General features: G+C 40.0%; 1 protein-coding gene across 1 annotated transcript in view; it reads right to left on the bottom strand.

Moving 5' to 3' along the window:
- MYRFL (myelin regulatory factor like) overlaps positions 1 to 16,112 on the bottom strand; it is a 45,432-nt gene extending 29,320 nt beyond the window's left edge. The window contains exons 1-6 of the mRNA XM_026061792.1: positions 16,067 to 16,112; positions 9,471 to 9,561; positions 5,244 to 5,311; positions 4,899 to 5,157; positions 3,368 to 3,459; positions 1,410 to 1,557 (exon numbers count right to left, since the gene is read on the bottom strand). Coding sequence (XP_025917577.1) covers positions 1,410 to 1,557; positions 3,368 to 3,459; positions 4,899 to 5,157; positions 5,244 to 5,311; positions 9,471 to 9,561; positions 16,067 to 16,112 — 704 coding nt within the window. The remainder of the gene's footprint in view (positions 1 to 1,409; positions 1,558 to 3,367; positions 3,460 to 4,898; positions 5,158 to 5,243; positions 5,312 to 9,470; positions 9,562 to 16,066) is intronic.
- Positions 16,113 to 17,594: the final 1,482 nt, after the last annotated feature.

Below are 17,594 nucleotides of genomic sequence, written 5' to 3' on the forward strand. Positions count from 1 at the left end.
AAGAGCGCATAGCAATTTCAAGAGGTACAGGATCAGTCCATCTACACTGAGCAGTGACAGGCACGTGACTCTCTTGAGGCTACAAGAACACAAGATCATTAGTCAGAGGAAATCTGTGCACTGTGTCACAATTATAGTGTGCCTTGAAACAAAGGTTACTGGCATTAGGATCTCACCTAAATATAACCTTGACTTCCTCTGCAAATAATATCACAATCCCCTTCCACAGTAATGGTAACAATACATGTATTTGGGTGCTTAATGCTCAGCACCACGTTGTCTTACCTCTGCTGACACAAGCCACGAAGAAATGCAAGTTTAGAACCTCAGTTTTGAGTATATGAGAAACAGTAATTGGGTTAGCAGCAGGAGATGGAGTCTCTCACCACCACCTCATAGCTTTAATGTAGTCGTTGACCAAAGGTGTAAGCACAATTTATTAGGAGTTGAAGGCCACTTACGTTTAGAGTGGCAATCCATGTCACAAGCGTCTGGAAGCACTGGGAGGTTTCTTGGCCCACCTAGCTCCCAAGGGGTAGAAAGGTGCAGACACTGAGCTACCTGTTCTCTCATCATGTCATTCCCTTAGGTAAAGACTTCTGTGGGACACAGTAAGATGTGTATTGCCCCTATCACACTGCGCGCAGACAGGGAATGTCTGTGTCCAGCACCAACACTGATACACTCCAATCTGCCATGTGCACTTTTGACAGGTTGAGCTAGAGGAAAATTAAAATCTACTATGCTATTTAGGTCCTGTGTAGACAGTGACAAATTATGTCCTCCAACTCTGGAAAATAAACAAGCCACTACACAGGGGCTTCTGTTAAAAGGGATCATTCACCAAGCACTACAGCGTAGAAAACCAGGGATGGAAAGTGAACCTAGAATGACCTTTTCTACATCTTATGGCAAAAAAAAAAAAAAAAAAAAAAAAGATTTACAGTTCTGATTTATACAGGAAAACCTCTAAGTCTCTGACTAAACAGATGCATATTATATACACCTATAGTTAGGAGAGTCAGGTTATATGAGCCCAGAAATAACATAGATATCTTCTTTTTTTAAAAAAATGTTTTAAGGCACCTTTCCCTGCAATGGCTTATGCTCAGTAGGCACTTGCACCAAAAGAAACAAAAATTAAAAGGTAATTAAGGTTAAACTTGTTTTTCTTTTGTTTTAAAATCCCTGAAGGGGAATTAGAAAACTTGGTATTATGTTCAACAAGTATTTAAAGTTCTCTGATACTTCTGCAGATTCTGAGTCCGCGACTGCTATACCTCCTTCTCCAGCCTTATTTTCAGTAAGAACAAAGGATGCCAAGTGTAGCATTTATTCCTGCAAAACAACAGTACCAGCAAAAAAGGAAAAAAATACACTTTTTTCCCAGTGCAAACATCATTACTTACAGTTTTTCATAATTAGAGTTAAATAAGGCATTCCACTGAGAAGTTTGATATGGTTGCCATGTTAGAGCTTGGCAGCATTTGTCCAAAGCTACATTCTGTTCATCACTGTCATATTCTTGCACTTCAGGAGCACAGTCTTTAATACTTGCTGTAGCGAGATAGTGACAATTCAATTATTACCTTTACAACTAGCCAAAAATCTTGCATAAACATTTCTATAAATGTATTTACATATATATACACACCTATAAAACACAAATACGTTGCATGTGTATTCAAAACTGATTTTCCTTTGCAGCTATTCCAAAAGATTATGTTATATTCCCTTGCTCCAGAAAACAAATTATTTAGCTTTCCTGATTTGCAAAATATTACACAAGTAGCACTTCCTATTTTTATTCTCTTCAAAAGGGTGGACATTTTCCATTGCAAAAAAAACCCACAGTGGCAAACTAAGCATTTTATTGTAAATCTGCAACACTGCAACAAGACTTAAGCAAAAGAATTATAGATGTTTCCTATTCTCTATACTACATGACTAAATTAAACACTACTCCAGCTCATTGCAACAGGTACTTTGTTCCAGAGCAGGAGATAAAATTTTCTGTAACAGCTACATTCATCACCACAGCTGGTTGACCGGTTAATTTTTCTGACTATATATTATAGCATTCTGAGATAGACAGGGTCAACCATAATTCTTTGAGATATTATACATTTCATGAAGACAGAGGAGAATGTGACAAGAGAAACAGATAAATGAACTGCAGTAAGGAGAGGAAAAAATATGCCAGTGAGCATATAAGCTAAGACCTTCCCGTGGCCTGAGGCAGCATAGTTTGCCAGACCACCACTACAGGAAAAATTTCAGCTCCAAGCTTTCATTTGCAGTACCACATTTCTGACAGATAGTATGGTGAAAATGAAAAAAAAAAGCACAGAATAAAACCTCACACCTCATTTCTAAATGATTCTCATGCTCTTTTATGCATGTTTGTGTTCTTTTTCCAATGGCATTTGTGTGGGTCAGATTTTATTAACACAGACTCCCAGAGAAAGCATATTTCAGTACTAAAAACAGCAACAATTGTAAACAGACACAGGAGTGTTGGCTCTGGAACCTCTTGCCTTCTCTTTCCCACAACAGCAGACTTAGAGGACCAGCCACAATCACGTAACACTGATCAAACAAAAGATACTAAAGGAAAGGTAATCTCGTAAACCCACTTGCTAGTCATTGAAGGAACCTACTAAAAGATTGATGCAATGCTTAGAAATAACTTGCTCTGAAGAAATGACAAGCAACTCTCAGATTTTCCACTAGCAGACAAGGCTGAAATTCCTCAGATAAATTGTTCGTTATGAACTGTTCATTCATAGGCAGCCTCACACACCACAGAAGCTGATCCATTCCTGTACGTGCCCAATGAGCTTTTTCATACATAACATTTAGTATAGGCTAAGCATTCTTATTTTGATGAACTCAATTTGCAGAAGGGGCACGGAGGAACATACAGCTTTTACCAAGCTCACATATGGATATACTTTGTAGAAAAAACACAGAGTTGATAAATCAGACAGTAAAGCTGAAATCTGTTTGCTCATCCACCACGTTAATGCCCTGTTAAACTGACCCAAGATGGTTTCTTTGCCCAGTCAATTTAGCACCAAGCAAGTCAGCAGAGTATGGTATCACCTGCGTACTGCAGGCTCCTGCGTAGAGAAAGGGCAGAGTATTTCGGCTGGAGGGTACTCAGGGGGCACAAACCTCTAGCACTTCACCTCCCTTCTCCAAATATATATAGTTTCTTGTTTTTGAAAACATTGGCCTGAATTTGGTAGCAGAGGACAGGCTGTTAATATCGCTACCTTTTCAGAGCCACTAACAGCTCTGCTTTTAAAATGTTTATTTGCCCATGGTATGAAGCAATAAATTGCACCTTCACACAATTGCTTACCTTGCCTGGAGGTGTTAGTCCATACTGGAGTATCAGTGGTGTCTCCCAGTAATTGTGAGAATTTTCTTTTTTTTGCTGATGCTGCAGAAATACTTTTAAAAAATATATGTTACATTACTCATTTAAGTTTAAACATGGATATCACAGAATCGTTACAAGAGAACACCCAGGCATCTCACTAACTGTCTTGTCACTCAGATTCAGATTGGTGGGGGGGGGGGGGCTTTTTTAAACTGATTTATGAAATATTTCCTTCCAAGAAATATTTTTTGTTCCACATATTCTCTTAAAAAAAAAAAACTCAATGAATATAAGATAGGGTTTTATTGTTTTCTGACATTTGTATTAAAATGACAGCTTTATCTTGAATAATTTTACACCCTTTCCTTCTCAATGAGTAAACAAAAAGACTTTTAGGAGTTAAACTAATGCACTGATGAGAAGATCTCAAGGGACAATGTTGGGAAATGGTTCTCCTCTTTCTCAGAAACTCAGATTTCAAAAACTGCTCTTTTCTCCAAAGAAAAAAACTTAATTCCAAAGTTTCGATATTATAAAATGTAACCCAGAATATCTTGATGTTTGGTCACTCCATCTGAATGTGGAAAACCCCCCACCCAAAACCCAGGGCTCAGTCAGGCCCAGCTTGTATTCAAACTAGGGTTTTTCTGCAAGCAGAGGAAAAGCCTGCCCAGCACATCAATTGTTAACCTTTCTCTGGACTTGTTCAAAAATTTCACATTAAGTCAAGAAGTATTTTCTGACAGGAAGTTCCACAAACTGAAGTATCAAAAAATTATTTGTTTCTGACTAACTGGCATTTTCTTCTAGAAGACAAACAAAAAAGGAAAACCTAAACAGCTTCACTGAGAAACCCAGGGCTAGCTTGCTTTACCCACATCGCTCGTGTAACATGTGATTAAGCTCTATGCAGAAAGAGGAGACAGAATCTGCAACCCCAAGACTAACACTGACAAATTTACCATCTCTCCCAACAACCAGAGAGATTCCCCCCGTGGCCTGGATTAATCAAAACAGTCTTACTAAGTATCATGGTTGGATGCTTGCAACACCTAGTATTTTTAAAAGTAATTAAGCATCCAGAACGTGCAGGTGGGTAACTATAGCAGATGGTATATGAAAACCATTTCACTTCGTCACATGGATAAGACAAGCTCTTTTTCCTCCCCTCATGCCACATGTCAGAATACTTAGAAGACCCTTACGGACAAACCCCTGCAATAGGTATCGCAAAACTCCTAAATATTTTTACAACTCAGTTACGCAGCTGATCTTTAGCCTTGCAACCTTTTTTAAACTTAAATCCATTCCAACTCAGTTTAAGCTTAATTTTAATCAAGATGTTTAAAGAACTCTCAACCACAAGTGCCCCAAAAATGTCTAAACGCTGCCATCCTGTGGAAAATCCTGCACCCACAGGGGTTTTACACTAGCCTTAAACCACACGCCTTTTTCCAGGTCCAGTTTTCTGTATCTCTCTCATCTCCTATGTAAAAGTTTCATCATTTACCCAGAAGTCTGAGGCACATTTGGCTGAAAATACGAATAATTGAAACTCAGGCTGCTGGAGGATGTGGAATTATCCCAAGGAGTCACGGCGTTCTCTGCCTTCAGACAGCAGCCTTGGGGGATGCCACAGGGATGCCCGCTCGCACCAGCGTCAGAGAAAGCCTCCGGGAACCTGCAGGCGAGCTTGCTAGGCGCCACAGTGGATGGGAACGGCAGTGGAGGCTGCAGGCCGGAGGGCCACGTAGTGTCACACCGCGGGGCTGCAAGGAGCAAACCGGCAAGGAGGTGAGCAGAGGGAAGAGGACCTTCCCACCAGCTGGGGACAGGCAGAATTCGCGTGACCTACTCTTCAGCTGCGGCGGAGAGCACGGTTCTGACCCCGAGTCCGGTGGAGAGTCTGGCAACTGCCTCTGCCTGGGGATGAGAAAGAGGTTTGAATTTCTGCTGGGAGGAGATGTGGAGAGTGACCACTAGGCAAGGCAGAAAGCACCCAGGGGGACCACCAAGCTATTGAAAATGCTTCCTCCAGGAAGCGCTGCCCACCGTGATTGCTGCCCCTTCTCGCAAGGGCAATACATTTAAACTTTAATCCTCCTTCCTTGCCACCAGTCATCCTTCAGTCCCCTCCGGGCACCTCAGCACGAAGTTTAACATGGGGTTTCCACGGGGTACGCTGACAAGCTCCTTTCCCTCTTTCCATTCCTACCTAAGTTTCTCCGTTCAGTTTGGAAGAATTGAGTGGAGAGCCACTAATTAGTACTTTCCATACCTAATTCACAATCGGATCAAAATTAAAGATGTCTAGTAGGCCCATTCTAGCAGCCTTCTCAAAGCAAAGCTTCAAAGGAAGATGACCCTGGGTCTCACTGGAGACAAGTTATCCAGTCGTGTTTCAGCCCCGAACACCGCAGTTGACAGGTTGTTTGTGACATTTGCAGTTACTGCCTGGAATAAGCTGGATGCATGGCAGAAACCTGAATTAAGAATATGCTGCATTCTTCGCGGGAAGGAGCCAGGAGGGACTGGGTGGCCAAGCCCAGGGGCATGGAGAGGTCCTGTGTCTCCCTCAGTGTTTAGTTGTTTATACTCTCTTTTCTGCAATATCCGAGTCGGCTATTAAAAGTTTCCGGTGAGCAGCAGTAAACCTAAGTAAAAACTCCCGGGTGGAGGCTGTGCCAAAGGGTGCGGGATCCACGCAGGGCTGCAGCTGGTGCTGCTGCCCAGCCGCTCGCACAGCGCCCTTGACGAAACCGCCACAGGGAAACGGGGTGTTGCGCCCAGGTTCAGGCGAAGCTGGGCGGTTTCACCTCACCTAGAGCTCCTCTGCGAGCTGAGGAGTAGGGCTGTCTCTGTCACCAAATAAACCTGAGCTACCGCGGTGGGCGCTTCCCAGCCAGGGGGCCCTTGGCACCCTGGCCTCAGGCAGGGTCTCTGTGGGGCACAGCACCTTCAGCCTCCCACGAGGGGCTGACAAGGAGCCAACGCAGTGGCAGGGGGACAAGGCAGAAAGGCAGAGGAGCAGCTGGGTCCCAGCCGTCGCTCCCGGAGCCGGGGTGTTGGAGGTGTGACAGGAAGGCTGCCCGAGAAGCACGAGGCTGCAGCAATGCACAGCCACCTCCTTGCCAGACCCCACAGATAAGCAGGGGAGACGGCTGTTTTAACACCCCTGTTTGGAGAGGTCACTGTGGAAAACAAACAACCGAAGAGTGTTTTGCATGGTTCTGTGATTTTTTTAAGTTTTCCTCGTTGCTTTATCAATCAAATAGGCAAATCTCTGGAAGCCCAGACTCCCCTGCTTCCCTTCTGAAGATCTTTGAGCTCACTGCACTGGAACGCGCCAGCCCACCGCATTTGGCCGGTGAGTTAATCCAGGGCAACTTCCTCCTGAGCTTCAGGCAGGAAGCGAATGCTGCCTTGTGCACAGCTGCCACTAGGAGCTTTGCTCTCAGTTTGCGACTCAGCTCGTCTCCAGTGGCTCAGCCCATTCACATGTCCGAGGTTTGAAAGAAGCTTGGGGGATTATTACTCTTTGGCACATACACTTGATTATATTGTAAATTAGAGCTCCTCAGTTACATTAGGAATAGATGGAAGTTCAGAAATGGGCTCTTAACCCTCTCAGGCATTCCTGTGAAATGCAGTCTCAACCCTCAATTTCAAGTACTACCTGAAAGAGCAGTGCTTAAGACCTGTTAGGCTAAAAACACTAAAAGAGAGGAAATTTTGTGAGGCACAACCTCCTTTACTAAGGCCCACTATTCTGGCAGGAGTTGAATACAGTAACATTGCTTAAAGGGACACCCCCATGTTATGAAAACACAAGTGTTCCCACGTGTACAACAAATACCTTTGAACATCAGAGGAAAATTTCCATGATATAATTTGCTTTCTGCTGTTTCTACTTTTCAGTTTTATATTTCTGAGTTTGGATGGCATGAGAAATAACAGAGATTCATTTTTGTCATGGCCTATTACTTTAAAACATCCTTGTGTGTTTCATAATGATATTGCTCTTGTTTTTTTTAAATTGCCACATCCCCAACCCTACATTTTGGGTTTAGCTTTCCAGTGAAAGCATGATTGCTCCTCTAAAAAAAAAAAAAAAAAAAAAATACTTCACATTAGTGAAATATTACAATAATATTCCAATAACCTTAATTTTCCTTCAGAACAAAGTGGTTTTTTTAAAGCTTTTCAATATAGTTTCTGCTGCTGCTGCTGCATTGTTTTCAACTTCTAACAAACTAGAGAGTTAGGATACTTTTGAATTATGTTTTATGTGGGATACTTAGTTCACAGTTACTGAATTCCAAATGTGCCTTGTAAAACTTAAAACCATGAAGCCCCTAACCTTTTCTTCTAAATATTCCTGGTTTCAAACAGTGCCTTGGGTACTTAGTTTCTGTTTAACGTTAGAATAGCTTTAATAAAATACAGAGGCATACTTATAAACACTTTCTAGAAGGAAGAAAGTATTCATAAAGTACAGATGTAGTAGGGATATGTCTCCTAGTCACTTACCTGAAACTGGCATTGTGTTTTTTAAGAAAGAAGAAAGGTATTTTAAAAGATTCTGTATTACGAATGTAATATACAATTAAATGCCTACCTGGGAAAGAAAGTATAACCCTTTTTCTCCTTTCATCACTGAAGAGTAAGCCCTTACTGTGGCAGAAATGAGGAAATCACATGGTGCTTCATGTGTGGTATAAGAAGAGAATAAATGTAAAGCCAGTGGCCTTTCTGAAGCCAAACAACCTTCTATGGAGAACTCCAGATGCTCTCAAGTCCTTGGTGGTAACAACATCCTTTCCTTTGCACTCTGCATTCAGTATTGCATATGCCATTATGTTCTTCTGCATTTCAAATGTATGAAATTTCTTCATATTTTCCTCCTTTGCCACATTTTGGCAAATTTTTCTATGAGATTTTGTTCTGTTTATGAACAAATAATCTGCAGTACAGATAAATGCTTCATAATGTTATATATAGACATTTAATGATTCGATAAATGTTCTTCCTAATCCCATAGTTAATGAAGTATTACTGTATTATCAATATAAAATCCTGCTGAGCCTCCAAACGTATGGTAGCTTTACAGATTTTCTTGCACATAAGTACTTAAAGAGCACTGCAACTATATATATATCTAATCTACTTAAGCTACATAAGAGCAGACATACATATGAATAATATAAGAACAAAGGTCATGAATATCTATGTACAGCAAGCCTTTTAATCTTCTTTCCTTCTATGAGTGTGAGCAGAGATGAAATCAAGTCATTATTCATGATTTAGAGTGGGTAAAAGCCTATTTAGCCCACTGTAAACATGCAGTGCCTGAGTGTGTCCAGAATGAAAAATGCTGTGGGCTGTTTAATTATTTTTAAACGTCCCCTTTTGCTCTCCCTCTTGGCAAGATTCAGCCTGTTAATAATAATATTTTGCATTTAACAACAGTCATCTGGCAGTTGTAGACATGAGTGATTTGGGTTTTGAAGTCTTTGATAGATCTGTGTTGCATAACTTTCCACCCTTGACCATGGCTCTTTGCATTATGTATCCTTTGTTACTCATAAAATTAGTCTCAGAAAAGATTAATGGACAGTTTCTCTGTTCTGAATGAAGCATTAGGATGAAAACAATAGCTCTTCCCCCGCCAAACTGTAAGATTTACATTAGTCTCACATAGTGCATTAGACATTAGTCTCATTTACATCAGTCACTTTGTACACGCACACTAAACTAGCACTTACAGTTATATTAAAATAGCTTTGCTTTAATGCCATAATTAGCATAACAGTTGTGAATTATCCCAGATTTCTTTATCATTCATTTGGTTGAACTACAAGAAAACCATATTTCCATCTCTAATTACCATCTCTAATTCATTTTTCCAAGTCATCTTATACAGTTTCAAGTAAGTAAATTTATCAAAGAGGAGCCAGAATCATATTAAAAAAAACCCTGCAGATTTCAAGTCTGATTGCTGCATTCAGATTTTACCAATGCACTAATGAAAACAATTTAAGAAATATTGCTAAGGAGAAGTGCACGTTGCTTTAATACTTACAAGGCTCCAAACTCAAAGTCGCTACTGATGAATTCTTCCAACATACTTGTGTCTACTGTGGGATTCTCCAAGGCTCCGTGTACATCTTGCCCTGTATTTAAAAATAAGAAAAAGACTGAAATACTGACAGGGGAATCTGGAGGGAGTCAGCGGTACTTCAGACTAAGTAATGCTGCCCACCATGTTACAGACAGGAAAACCAAATCTGTCCTAACACAAGTGAACATCTCGTGTGTAACAGATGGGTTACGCTTCTGTTGGGAAATCTAGTCACTGTGACAGAAAATGCAGGCTGAAAGAGGACATGCAGGGGACAGTGAAGAAGATGACAGGGTAGTTCATATATGTCATTAAGGCTTCATTAATTATCAAGACAGTAGGATGAAGGGTTCCAGTCTGCAACCAGAAAAATAAGGGTTTTGAAGTTAACATCTTACTGTTGCACACTGCGATCAAAACAGGTGATTAAGTCAGAGCTCAGACATTATCACACAGATCCACTTCCTGCACTCATATGGCCAGTAAGCTTCTAAAACACTCAGTGTAAAAATCTACTATCCTGAGCTTAGATTAAGTAAACAGAAGTAAAGCCTTAGAAATGTTATAGGAATTCATGGCTTTGTGTTATTTTCCCAGCAAAACCAGCCCACTAACATGCAATTTATTAATGAGTAGAAAGGTTCAGTACTTTGTCCTTTGTTGCTTGGTAACTGAGGGCTATAAATGGATTTAATGATTATAAAGTCTACAGAATTCATGAGAACTTTTTTTTTTTTTTTTAAAGTCAGCCCGAACTCTCTTAAAGAAAAAAACAAAACTACGTGGTAGGCTCCCCATCTTTCCAGCAAGCTGCTCATAAATATAGGTGTGGCCAGTCAAAAAGCAAACAAGATAAGATGTTTAAGTTACTGCTCTCTCCGGTGAGCTACTGGATTCATGTGTGGCTCTAGCCCACTGCTCCACAAGATAAAATGGACAAGCTTACAAATCAAGAGAGCTGCGTGGCTCAGCCCCACATGGCTGACACCAAACGTTTCCCCTTAACTCCGCAGCAGAGTGGGAGAAGACAAAAGGTTAATCACTGTCGCTGGGCGCAGGAGCAGTAACTGCCTTTAGTGCTTCAGCTCAGTTTTCTGACTGTAGCGAACATCAGACACCTGCATAGTAAGAGATCACACCATAAAATTTCTTGGTTTTTATTTTCTCTTTCCCAGATGATTCCATCTTGATCCAATGTTTAGACATCGCTTAACTGCAAGGAACGTCAAAAACCCACTTCCGTCAGTTTGCACAGGAATTGCCTCACGTGTGTCTGTCTTAATTCATAACCTCACGCTACTAATAAGCATTTCCTGAATTGCTTTGTGATCTCAGATGTATCTAGGGATCATTTGCTTATCAGTGTTGTGGTCTGAATTTCAGCTGCCCTTCACTGTGATCTGGCAACTTGCAGGCCTGTTACTGACAGATCCCTTTGCATCCAAACATACTGGTTTCTTACACAAAGCTGTCCTCAGCAGACCAGACAAGAACAGATTCAATAGGTGCACTATACCTATTTGCCTCAGCAAAATTGTACCATGGAAAGACTTGAAGGAACAGTGGACAAAGCACTTTGCAAAAACAGCTTGGAGTACAGAAGGGTCTAGCTGTCTTCAACAACATTCCTCAGATTTGCTGGATTCTTACTGTTTCATTCTTCATATCTGAATCTAGGATATTCCCCCTTGTGTTTCAGAAACTTCTCCTTTCACCACTCCTTTCATGTGGTCCACAGGAAAATAACTGAATCACCTTCTCCCATCCATTCGTGCTGTTCCAGTTGTGTGGCCCTCATGCAGAATGACACAATTTTGCTGTTAACAGGAAGCTAGAGGTCAGGTACAACGTGTTTCGCTTTACCACAGAACCAAAAATTTCTTATTTTGACCAAGGACAGAAACAAGATCTTCTGAAGTACAGCTGTGAATCAAACAAGGGCAGGGCCTTTAATATGAGCACCCCACTGCCCAGAGATTGGTTCTGTTACTAAGGGAAAACAGCAAAATACTATCATTCCCCCTTAATCTCTCCACTTTGCATAAATAGTTAAATGGATGGGAGGGAGAAGAAAGGAAAAAGTAATTCTATCCTGGGAGAGGGAAGAAGCACACCAGGGAGAGGGTACAATACCACTAATGGCAGTTTCCCAATACAGGTGCACAGAAGAGCCAAATTACATTTGACTGCACCATAAAACTTAACTCTCCATAACGTTTTTTCTTTTTCTTTCCTTCTTTCTGGATGTACTATCCTAGTCTATGCCATCGTGTGCTTGTATTAGCATCTGTTTCAGCAAAGTAGGAACTGCTGGATCATACACAAATTTATTTAAAATGGTGGCATCCATTCTATGTCCATTTGATCACAGTAAGTGTTTAAAATAGGTATGGGCTGTGGGAGGATAAAGTTGACTGATATTTTGATTGGGAGTTTGTTTACTGATCTTGTTGCTCTCTGGTTGTATGCAGGCGAGTTACTCACCTGGAAGTCAGACTGCCGCAAGAGCAGAGAACTACGTGTGCGTACGTGAATAACCCCTGCTGAGAGGCCCCTGCAAATATACAGCTTCCTGCACTGACCTGTGTGGCACAGCTGAGAGCGGCCCTGCGATGTGCAGAGTCAGCAGCCTGTATCAGCACGTGCTCAGGGATCTCTGTTCCCGGTCCACACTCCACTGCACAGCACAACATGCCCAGACGTTTCCGGGAAGCCTCTGTGCTGGGAGACACATTCAACACCTCTGCTTTAGCATCAGTGTGCAGATGTTCACGCCAGCTACCCAAGAAACTGACAGCATCATAAGCTGTCATCATTTATGAAAAGCAAGAAAATTGAAGGGGCAAGATAATACTGTGTCGGGGGAAAGGGGGGGTTGTACACAGTTGTTTACAGAAGAGGAATCAGAGACTGTAGTCATAGGCAGTACCTGATCATGTTTTGCTGATTTCTCCATACGCTTGATTTTCTGTTGTTCTGTCCATTTCAGCGTGAAGAGTCTAAAACCTCTACTGCTGGCTTCCGTTTCTCTGTCCCTTCTCACCTGCCCCTATTTCCAGCGACAGGCACCCAGCCTCCAGTGTGGTAATTGCTTGCTTGGTATATGTCTTTTTGGTAGACATCTCCTTTCTTCCAGCCACATTGTTCAAGCCACCTGGCTTTTTCATGTTAAAGGTTTCAAAGTATCAGTCACTCTTTAAATTGTTAAAGATTACCCATTTTGTTTTGACTGAAAGAGACGTAGAGTCACTGATGCAAGCCGCTCTGACAGCAGAGCTAAGGACATCTACCTCAAGCACGTGGCAGCAATAAAGTTAGGAAAGGGTTAGGGACCAAAACAGTTTCAGCTGGCAGAACTGTAACCAGCAAGGACATGTTGACAGCCTACAGTTATTCAGTGGCAGAAAGACCTAACACTCCAACAGGGAAGAAGTGAGCTTGTGTCAAGATAGATGTTTTAAGTACTAACATTCTCCAGAAAAACAGAAGTCTTACAGTTAATGTCTTAAATGTGTCACTTCATCTACTTTTATTCTTGTTTCAATCTCTAATCCTTAGAATGGTATAAGATACCTGTAGGTTTTAAATGTGTCATGTTTAATAGCATCTGTTTGTTCAGTAGCTTAATTTATTTACCAAGAGGCCCAAACTATATTTAGTATTATCCATTCAGAAGCATGCATATATAGAGAGGTGGTGATTCTACTACTAAGTAAAGAGAATTATTTAGATCACAGAGAAGACTGTCTGGCACATTTCAGACATCTCAAGCACTCCAAAACCCATGCTGACATCAATAAAAGACTGAATTTAACAGTGTAACTAGTTCAGCCTTCGTTCAGTCTCTCAACCTATTGATAATTTTAGCAAGAACAGGTTGCTCTGCTGTACATGGGCAGGCACAAGAGCTGATAAGGAGCTCTGACCTTCCCTTGGCCCAAATAGGAAGCTGCAGATTCAAAAAACCCCAAACTTTTTAATAAAAAAGTATTATTTTCAACAGAAATCATGGAGAAAACTTGCATCAAAGAGGAAATCTCTACTGGGGGAGGAGTGAAATGAGAAAGAAAAGAGAAAAGACAAGGACAAGAACTTTCCAGAATAGCCAATAGCACAAGAGAAAGGGCATTTACTTGGATGAAAAAAGCCAAGGTCAAATCCCAGAGCTGTGTCTAATCTAAGAGGTCTACTGAAACTATTGAAAGTAGTACATGGCAGGAAAACAAATATTGCATTATCCCATTTTTATTGAAAAAGTCCTTTTTCAGATAATGTTGTCACCTTTCAATATTGCAAAACCTAGCTTATCTTAGTAATGAATGTCAAGACAAATATGCACTATAAGGAACACCAAAGCAACAGGAAAAATGGGATCCTTTTTGCTCATGAATTTAAAATAATCTTACAAACAAGATCTATAAATGTGCTTAGTTGCTAGTTGATCCATTTGGAAATCAAAACTGAACCACAGACAAAACAGATATTTCCTCAGTGGCAACATTCGCAGCTTTATATTGCAAGATGTAGCTTTTCAGCAGCCTTTGAAAACAACATTCTAATGCCACTATGACTAACTTCAGAGGCCACCAAATTAGAATTAGCAATTTATTACTTTTGTCCTTTTGGGTGGTATTCTAATGCAAACCCTCAAGACTGGAGACAGGAGATCAGTTAAAGTTGGCATTACATTCCATGAAGCCAATCTCTGCTTGAAAAGAATGCAAACCCCGCTTTGAATCAGCTTGCTGCCTTTTCAGATTTACTTGTGGCTTTAACAGCCACTAGAGGCTTCTAGCTACCTGCATGCATTGAGTGAAAGAATGATTACCATTTGTAACCTTGGCATATATCTAATGTCACTGTCCCAATAACAAAATTCAGCCATCTAGCAGCATCCCCACATATTGAATCTCAATAGCAGACCTTTGTCATATTCTACTGCTACATAGAAGAACCACACAACACTACAGAAGGAACGTAGTCTTCCAAAACGTTTCATTTTGCTTGAGATTAAGTGGAATCGACAGGACTCTCCCACACACAGATTTGCCCAGACAGATGTCGCACCACATTGCCTCCTAACGAGTTATAGTTCACTTTTATTAATTCTGGTTAAAGAGCTCATACAGCTAAAATCTCTGAGAGCTCTTCCACCATTGCAGTGTAATTGTCACAAAAGTCAATAGTATCTAGCCCATACTCCCTAGAAAGTCCTGTTTTCCTAGTCGATTCCTAAAAAGTTTTCTGGTGATCAACTTTTTATATAATTTTTAAATAACGTCCAACACTATTTAGCGTATTTAAAAGTTATGCAGTACACCACAGTACATGAACAAATATCTTGATAAATACAAGCATCATCTTGCTGAAAGCCAAGAAAGTTTGTTACCTTTTGATCTCCATGAGTTAATGTGAACTTAATAACACAGTATGTATTTCTAAACATCTATAAACAACACATTTGCAGGCTAGCAGCTCTAGATTGTAGTTCTCTGACTTAAATTCCTTGGCTTAAGTACATTTCCTTGAACAATGCCAGAGAATCTTTAATTTGCCAGTCTGAAATTAAAACCCAACATTAGATTCGCCACCTCTCAACCAGGCCAATAGAGCACCAGCAAAGAACTGAGATCACTTATTTAGTACAACAGAAAACAAACATGGGCAAACAAAAAATGTCCATATTACCTAAAACAGAAAAGGTAATTTTCCTAGTTATTTTGAGATCAGTATCACATGAAGAATACTTACACAGATAATAAAAGGAAAACAAATACAGAATGAGAACCTTGTCATTGAAAGGTTAGTATTAAAAAATTGCAAAGTGAAATTGGAACAAGGGAAAAATATTTAAAAAGTTAAAAATACATAAACTTTTGAACAGCCATCTTGAATCACATCATAGGAAGTTCTGAAAAATGTAGTTTGATTATGGAATCTATTAGAAAGTAAATTTTGTGGTAAGAAAAAGGAAAGAGACTGTGCCAGGACCTGCTCGAGTGTGAAATATCTTTGGGAAAAAGACACAAGACAGATTCCAGCCAAAAGACAACAGAAAAATCTGCTTTTAATTTCTTGGAAAAGTCCAGAAAATACTACCATAATTACCATTTTACTGATTATATTCAAGTAATTCCAAAGGAATGTATCAGCGGAAAGTAAACCTCCTTTAACCTTACAGGATAGAGTAGGAAGGGGGCTACCTAGCCTCATGAAAATCACTAAGATTTCACAAGTGATGAATTGCAAGGAGACCTCAGCTACTTCCCAGTTTCTTCTTCTTGATAATTACCACCACAGTACTTAAAATTCTATTGAATCCACCTTTTCTTTGTTTTTCTCTCAAAAGCATAAAGAGGAACACATTGCAGTACATCTATACTTATTTCATTCTCGTACCTCATTTTGCGATAGTTTTGTGTAAATCTGGGGTTTGGGCTTTTTTTTTTTTTTTAATTTCATCCTCCTTTCTTCCTCAATTAATCTCAAACATTTACTACTGTACTTTTGATGCCACCAGAAGCTGCTAAAACTGTTTCTTAAAACTAGACTCTTACCTTCAAAGAACTGTTGCAAGGCCTCGTTTTCTCCCACCACATCCATGGCAAGGCAGTAGAAGTGTTTTGCTTTTCTACCGCTTGAAGAGTTCCGCCGGGGAAAAAAAAAATTTGCACTCTCTCTCTTTCAAATGATTATGTAAGTGTTAAGGAATCCACATATACTTTTTGCTGAAGGTTTTAGCTCCCTTTGTCCCAGTTAATTTCATTCTTTCATAACGAATGTCACAGACATTTAAACTCTGCCACATGTCAAGAATTTAACAAGACCTTAGGCAAGACGAAGGGGACATGTTTTCTTCAGTTCAGTATATGCAATGTGCCTTGTTTTAAGGACCTTTGATCCCAATACTGCCCATAATTACACATGCGCAAAAAATGCAGCAATAAAAATTATGTCTCTGTCCTTTCATTTAGAGGATGCAATTAATACTATTGATAAAACTGATCAAAAATGCAAGAGCAAAGCCATCACTGGTTTCAGCATATGCACAATCCCATTTAAATTGCTCCAAGTACCAGCCTATACAACTGCTTAAAACAAAGGCAAAAAAAAAAAAACAAAAAAACCCCCTTAATCTCACAGCATACTTTGATACTAAAGCAGCAAAACTTCTACCTAATTGCTGTAACAAAACTAAAGTACAGATTAACTGCTTGTCTAAGGTAACATGGGAAAACATATGGGAAAGCTGAAAATTGAACAAAGGTCTTTTAAGGCCAGTAGCAAACGCTAATTCACATTCTCTCAACTGATCTTTGTACAGTGCAGACTGCTCCTGTTCTGTTTCCCCCCAACCAAAAAGAAAAAAAGAAAAGAAAAACAAGACTTTTTTAGTAGGGTTCTCTAAGAGGCACTGGGTTATGAACAAAAGCTTCAGTATAGTCAAGAAACCTGGAAGAAGGCCATTTTCTAAAGTAGTTATATTCATCAGACAAGTAACTACAGTGTAACTGTGACAAACCCCAGCCATCTGTAGTGACACAGGTTTCTCATGACAGGCAGTTTATATTAAAAATATGGGAAAGAATTTTGGGGAAAGGACTCAACAAAAGCAAGCAGATCAGTATTTTTTAAATGGTGATATAGTAGAGCCAAACAGCCATTACCACTCAAGATACATTGGAATATTTCTGCAGGACCTAGCTGTAAGAAAATAGACTGCATACTAAACTTCTGCATACCTTTTAAGTCTTGACACTATCATTTATAGCAGGAACCCCTTTTTTCCTGAATGAGCAATCACTTGTAAAGGATTATTAAGTCAGAATAGCAGCAGCTATCAGGTGTCATTTAACTACTGTTATCTAATCCTGAAAAGGGTTTGGTTTGAATATGTAAGCTAAGGAGTAATGATGATTTATTTGGGGCATTTAAGAAGCATTTATGAGCATAATATAACGAGCTTATAATAAATGAGCAACAAATACAGTCTGTTTTCCAAGACTAAAACCAGACTTCTTTAGCTTAGGTGAAGTAATAAACTTCCAGCAATGGAAGTTAGAATTTTTCCAGGTTTCTACACCA

Source organism: Apteryx rowi, unplaced genomic scaffold, assembly GCF_003343035.1.
Source record: "Apteryx rowi isolate R43461 unplaced genomic scaffold, aptRow1 scaffold_185, whole genome shotgun sequence".
Classification (NCBI taxonomy): Eukaryota; Metazoa; Chordata; class Aves; order Apterygiformes; family Apterygidae; genus Apteryx; species Apteryx rowi.